General features: G+C 40.8%; 1 protein-coding gene across 1 annotated transcript in view; it reads right to left on the bottom strand.

Moving 5' to 3' along the window:
- Positions 1-6,233, bottom strand: part of LOC106589776 (ankyrin repeat and fibronectin type-III domain-containing protein 1) — a 133,128-nt gene extending 126,895 nt beyond the window's left edge. Inside the window, exons 1-2 of the mRNA XM_014180106.2 lie at positions 6,040-6,233; positions 1,158-1,368 (exon numbers count right to left, since the gene is read on the bottom strand). Coding sequence (XP_014035581.2) covers positions 1,158-1,368; positions 6,040-6,225 — 397 coding nt within the window. The 5' untranslated portion in view covers positions 6,226-6,233. The remainder of the gene's footprint in view (positions 1-1,157; positions 1,369-6,039) is intronic.
- Between the last annotated feature and the right edge of the window lie 652 nt (positions 6,234-6,885).

The following is a 6,885-nucleotide window of genomic DNA, read 5'->3' as shown; positions in this document are numbered from 1 at the left end:
AAGGTAAGGGGATATTTACAATGTTATTATCGATTTTAGATGATGCTAACTGTATAGCATAGCCTGTTGTTCTTAGCATAGCACCCCGTTTATTGCAAAATGTGATTTCCCAGTAAAGTTATTTTGAGATCTGGCCATTCGGTAGCAATTACGAGATGAAAATATATTATTCTTTGAATGACAATATTATAATTTACCAATGTTTTCGAATAGTAATTTTGTTATGTTCACGGAAGCATTTCAGAGAAGAAAAAATCTGAATTTCACGCTACTGTAAAATGCTGTTTTTGGATATAAATATGAACTTGATGGAACAAAAAATGCATGTATTGTATAACATAATGTCCTAGGAGTGTCATCTAAAGGAGATTGACAAAAGTTAGTGCATAATTCAAGCTGGTTTCTGCTTTTGGTGACGCCTAACCTTGAATTGAAAATGGATGTTTGTACTTTTGTGGCTATGTACTGTCCTAACATAATCTAACTTTATGCTTTTGCCGTAAAGCCTCTTTGAAAATCGAACAATGTGGTTAGATTAAGGAGATGTTTATCATTTAAATTGTGTAAAATAGTTGATTGTTTGAGAAATTGAAATTATTAGATTTTTGATGTTTTGAATTTCCAGCCTTGTTAGCAATCCCGGCTCGGGGTTCATTGCTAACCTGTAGCCCCAACAGGATAACGTTATCGCAAAAAATATATATCTATATCGGCCAGCTCTAATAGAAAACCACGGATAAAAAGGCATAAAGTAGTCTGGCTGACACCAAACTCAAAGTCCTCCTGACTTCAAAGTCTGATGTTGTTAGCACGGAGCGCCGCCCCCTTCCATTAAAAGAGGTCTCAACCCCGGAGGAAAACAAAACGTTTGAAAGAACCAATAAAGAAATGTCTGAATTTTGGGGTGAATATTAAAGCAACAACCGTAGTCCAGACTAGTGGGTCACAGCTCTCCCTCGCTGTGTGCCAGCTGGGTCGCGCCAGCCAGGCTAAGCAGCAACAGCTTCAGAGATGAAAAGGCTTGAACAGGGTTCCTGTATTTTTAAGTAACGGTTTCAATGCTGGGTTGCATTACTTAGTGTTGCACCCTCCACGGTGTTTACTTAGTGTACCCTACTTAGTGTGTACACAGTGCGCCCTACGTAGTGTATACTCACAGTGAGGGCTCTCCTTGCCGCCGGCCTTCAGCAGTAGTTTGGCTATAGGGGTGTTGTTGGTCATGATTGCCACGTCTAGAGGTGTTAACCCTTGGCTGTTGGGCGTGTTGAGGTCCAGCTCCTCAGCTGTGTACTGGTAGAGAAGGATCTGGACGGCATCAACATCCTGCTGCTCCACTGCCTCAAACAGACACTCACTACCCTGCATGTTCTGGAGACACACACACACACACACACACACACACACACACACACACACACACACACACACACACACACACACACACACACACACACACACACACACACACACACACACACACACACACACACACACACACACACACACACACACACACAGGGGTCAGGACACAATCCTCATCGTTGTCATCATCAACATCACTCACCCACAGCTCACCCACAGCTCCAGAAAGTCATAGGCTCTGAGCTGTACCGATAGACAAATGAAGCTTTAACCAAACCAAGGGCAGACAAAGCAACAAAGTGGAGTGATTGATGGACCGTAGAGAGGAGAGGTGGTCCTCTGTAGCTCAGTTGGTAGAGCATGGCACATGCAATGCCAGAATAGTGGGTTTGATTCCCAGGACCACCCATATGTAAAACATTTATGCATGCATGACTAAGTGGCTTTGGATAAAAGCAGATGCCAGATTACATGTATGATTATTACATGTGGACAGTACTGTCTATCTGTCACAGTGAGAGAACACTGACATGATCCAACACTCAGAATAAAAAGCCTACACTCTCTGATCGATTGGCTCAATCAATATCATATCACTCATTTCACATTCAATTATCATTGTAGCGTGTCGGTGGAACGGAACGTGTGTCTGTGGGTTCACATCAGATCAATTGGAGTGTGATTAAGCCAATGCTAGGTTATTGTTCAGCGTGATGGAAATCCATACGCCTGGATGTGCTTGTGTGTAACGAAAAGCCTGTAAGAACATTCTGTCCAAAAAGCAGTGACATTTAGAAACCAACTACAACACAACCAGTGGAGAGAGAGAGAGAGACAAAGGAACGTGAGAGAAGAGAGGTGAAGAGAAGGAGGTAGCACTGCAGTGAAAGTGCTGAAGCGGTAACATTTAAAGATGGAATCTGAATTAGGGGAAACAATGCCACTGTTCACCCCAGCGCCTTTGTTTTGGTTTTGTTGACGAAACGGAGCGTCAGGCAGCGCGGTACAAAACCCAGCAGTACATATTATTCTGTTCAATCTGGCGTGTGATGATGTCAGAGGTACAAAAAAATAGTTTTTTGTTTGTAGTCATTTCTTTGTTTTTGTAATATCCCAAACGGACGTGGCATTTTCATCGGCTACGGCATCTAGCTTTAATGATGAGTAAACAACAAGCTGTATGTGAGATGTAACCAGGTGGGACATGTCATCAGGCGGAGACACATCAGCCCTAGTGTGAGAACACACTGAAATCTCTCTAACACACACACACACACACACACACACACACTGTTGAGAGATGAAATTGTTGAAAGTTTGAACAGTAGAATACACAAGGTGCAATTTCAAAACTTTGTAATGCATCAGCAGTGTTCCTCTTTTTAGATGTCACTCAATTACTCAATTTCAGCTAACATGTTTTAGATTGGTATACGAGTCTCGTTAGTCCAGCCAGCTAACATGTTTTAGATTGGTATACGAGTCTCGTTAGTCCAGCCAGCTAACATGTTTTAGATTGGTATACGAGTCTCGTTAGTCCATTTCTGCTAACATGTTTTAGATTGGTATACGAGTCTCGTTAGTCCATTTCTGCTAACATGTTTTAGATTGGTATACGAGTCTCGTTAGTCCATTTCTGCTAACATGTTTTAGATTGGTATATGAGTCTTGTTAGTCCATTTCTGCTAACATGTTTTAGATTGGTATATGAGTCTCGTTAGTCCATTTCTGCTAACATGTTTTAGATTGGTATATGAGTCTCGTTAGTCCAGTCAGCTAACATGTTTTAGATTGGTATATGAGTCTCGTTAGTCCAGTCAGCTAACATGTTTTAGATTGGTATACGAGTCTCGTTAGTCCAGCCAGCTAACATGTTTTAGATTGGTATACGAGTCTCGTTAGTCCAGCCAGCTAACATGTTTTAGATTGGTATACGAGTCTCGTTAGTCCAGCCAGCTAACATGTTTTAGATTGGTATATGAGTCTCGTTAGTCCAGCCAGCTAACATGTTTTAGATTGGTATACTAGTCTTGTTAGTCCAGCCAGCTAACATGTTTTAGATTGGTATACGAGTCTCGTTAGTCCAGCCAGCTAACATGTTTTAGATTGGTATACGAGTCTCGTTAGTCCATTTCTGCTAACATGTTTTAGATTGGTATACGAGTCTCGTTAGTCCATTTCTGCTAACATGTTTTAGATTGGTATATGAGTCTCGTTAGTCCATTTCTGCTAACATGTTTTAGATTGGTATACGAGTCTCGTTAGTCCAGTCAGCTAACATGTTTTAGATTGGTATATGAGTCTCGTTAGTCCAGCCAGCTAACATGTTTTAGATTGGTATACGAGTCTCGTTAGTCCAGCCAGCTAACATGTTTTAGATTGGTATACGAGTCTCGTTAGTCCATTTCTGCTAACATGTTTTAGATTGGTATACGAGTCTCGTTAGTCCATTTCTGCTAACATGTTTTAGATTGGTATACGAGTCTCGTTAGTCCATTTCTGCTAACATGTTTTAGATTGGTATATGAGTCTTGTTAGTCCATTTCTGCTAAGATGTTTTAGATTGGTATATGAGTCTCGTTAGTCCATTTCTGCTAACATGTTTTAGATTGGTATATGAGTCTCGTTAGTCCAGTCAGCTAACATGTTTTAGATTGGTATACGAGTCTCGTTAGTCCAGCCAGCTAACATGTTTTAGATTGGTATACGAGTCTCGTTAGTCCAGCCAGCTAACATGTTTTAGATTGGTATACGAGTCTCGTTAGTCCAGCCAGCTAACATGTTTTAGATTGGTATATGAGTCTCGTTAGTCCAGCCAGCTAACATGTTTTAGATTGGTATACGAGTCTCGTTAGTCCATTTCTGCTAACATGTTTTAGATTGGTATATGAGTCTCGTTAGTCCATTTCTGCTAACATGTTTTAGATTGGTATATGAGTCTCGTTAGTCCATTTCTGCTAACATGTTTTAGATTGGTATATGAGTCTCGTTAGTCCAGTCAGCTAACATGTTTTAGATTGGTATACGAGTCTCGTTAGTCCAGCCAGCTAACATGTTTTAGATTGGTATATGAGTCTCGTTAGTCCAGCTAGCTAACATGTTTTAGATTGGTATACGAGTCCCGTTAGTCCAGCCAGCTAACATGTTTTAGATTGGTATACGAGTCTCGTTAGTCCAGCCAGCTAACATGTTTTAGATTGGTATACGAGTCTCGTTAGTCCATTTCTGCTAACATGTTTTAGATTGGTATACGAGTCTCGTTAGTCCATTTCTGCTAACATGTTTTAGATTGGTATACGAGTCTCGTTAGTCCATTTCTGCTAACATGTTTTAGATTGGTATATGAGTCTTGTTAGTCCATTTCTGCTAACATGTTTTAGATTGGTATATGAGTCTCGTTAGTCCATTTCTGCTAACATGTTTTAGATTGGTATATGAGTCTCGTTAGTCCAGTCAGCTAACATGTTTTAGATTGGTATACGAGTCTCGTTAGTCCAGCCAGCTAACATGTTTTAGATTGGTATACGAGTCTCGTTAGTCCAGCCAGCTAACATGTTTTAGATTGGTATACGAGTCTCGTTAGTCCAGCCAGCTAACATGTTTTAGATTGGTATATGAGTCTCGTTAGTCCAGCCAGCTAACATGTTTTAGATTGGTATACGAGTCTCGTTAGTCCATTTCTGCTAACATGTTTTAGATTGGTATATGAGTCTCGTTAGTCCAGCCAGCTAACATGTTTTAGATTGGTATACGAGTCTCGTTAGTCCATTTCTGCTAACATGTTTTAGATTGGTATATGAGTCTCGTTAGTCCATTTCTGCTAACATGTTTTAGATTGGTATATGAGTCTCGTTAGTCCATTTCTGCTAACATGTTTTAGATTGGTATATGAGTCTCGTTAGTCCAGCTAGCTAACATGTTTTAGATTGGTATACGAGTCCCGTTAGTCCAGCCAGCTAACATGTTTTAGATTGGTATACGAGTCTCGTTAGTCCAGCCAGCTAACATGTTTTAGATTGGTATATGAGTCTCGTTAGTCCAGCCAGCTAACATGTTTTAGATTGGTATACGAGTCTCGTAAGTCCAGCCAGCTAACATGTTTTAGATTGGTATACGAGTCTCGTTAGTCCAGTCAGCTAACTAAACTTAATCATGGCCGAATTACCGACCGGCCACGCAGGACACGTGCCCAGGGGCCCTGACCTCCAGGGGGCCCTCATTGATTTTGTTAGCCACTTTCACTCAGATATCATATGAACATGGCAAAATGTGTACAATTGCAGGAAATTTGCTGTAAAACTGCAACAACAACAACAAAGTTCTGTAAAGCAAAAAAAACGTATTTGTTTACTTTTTATTAAAATACTTTTTTCTGCTAACTGATCGCTCTGTACGTATTCAATTATAGTTTTATATCCCAGTGTTGAGTTAATGTGAGTTACTGTGTAGTGGCTAATTGTATAGCTATGTGTTTGTAGATGGACTGAGGTGAATGAAGCCACAGCAACAAATGTGATAAAGGCAGAGGTCCTTCATGCTTGTTTTTGCTGTTCTCCAAATAGCTTTTAAAATGTATGGGAATTCATTAACTGAGCTTCAACTTTCTGAAAATGTCTTGGATGTGAAAACAAACACACAAACATGGCATGCACGCACGGACACACAATCCCAACTCACCGAGCCCTTGTGATGACCGTGGCGTTCTCCGCGGCCAAAGAAGTAGGCGTCCTCGAAGGAGGAGTGGCCTCCTTTCAGCTTCTCTGATAGGTTCCTGTAGAGGCGCTTGGCGGCGCTGGGGGAGGCAGGGCCTCCTGAGCACTTCCTGGTATGGGACAGCTGCAGGTTCTGCATCTGTTGAGTCATGCTGACAGAATAGTTCCTAAAGGAGGGAAGGAGAGAAGGGAGGGAGGGAGAGGAAAATGTCATTTGAATGTGCAAGACCAATTTCTGTTGAGGATAGTAATCGTCTACATTTCGTACCCAATTATACAATAGAACGGCCGACAATAAAGACAGTACAAACTGATGAGTTTGAAAATGGATGAGTTTCAGGTTCTGCACTTGTAATAGAAGGTTCTGACGGAACAGAAGTTCCTAAAGGAGGGAGGAAGGAAAATATATTGGAAAAATACCAAGGCACTCTTCATATCTGGGGCAAGTAAAAAAATCTTTATTATCTTTGCATGTCCTCAAGGACAAAAAAATATAAAACACACGTATGCATTTTAGTTTCCTTCTTCGGACTGTGAAGGAAAACGTCATTTAAATGTGCATAATCAATTTCCTTTGAGAACATTTCTACCCAGTTATACATGTGATTAATACGGAGACAGTACAACATTAATGAGTAACAGATCCATGACAGTGGAAGAGTCTTACTGACAGATGTATTAGTGAAAGGTGAAACGGGTTCATTTCTGAGTCTCTCTCTGAATGATACGCTATGGCTAACATGGATGATTTGGGCCATGGAACAGCCGCTAATTCCAGGAACGTACTGACAGAGCAATGGCTGAACAATCT

Source organism: Salmo salar, chromosome ssa28, assembly GCF_905237065.1.
Source record: "Salmo salar chromosome ssa28, Ssal_v3.1, whole genome shotgun sequence".
Classification (NCBI taxonomy): domain Eukaryota; kingdom Metazoa; phylum Chordata; class Actinopteri; order Salmoniformes; family Salmonidae; genus Salmo; species Salmo salar.
The sequence above is the reverse complement of the archived record's forward strand: the minus strand, read 5'-3'. Positions and strand labels throughout refer to the sequence as shown.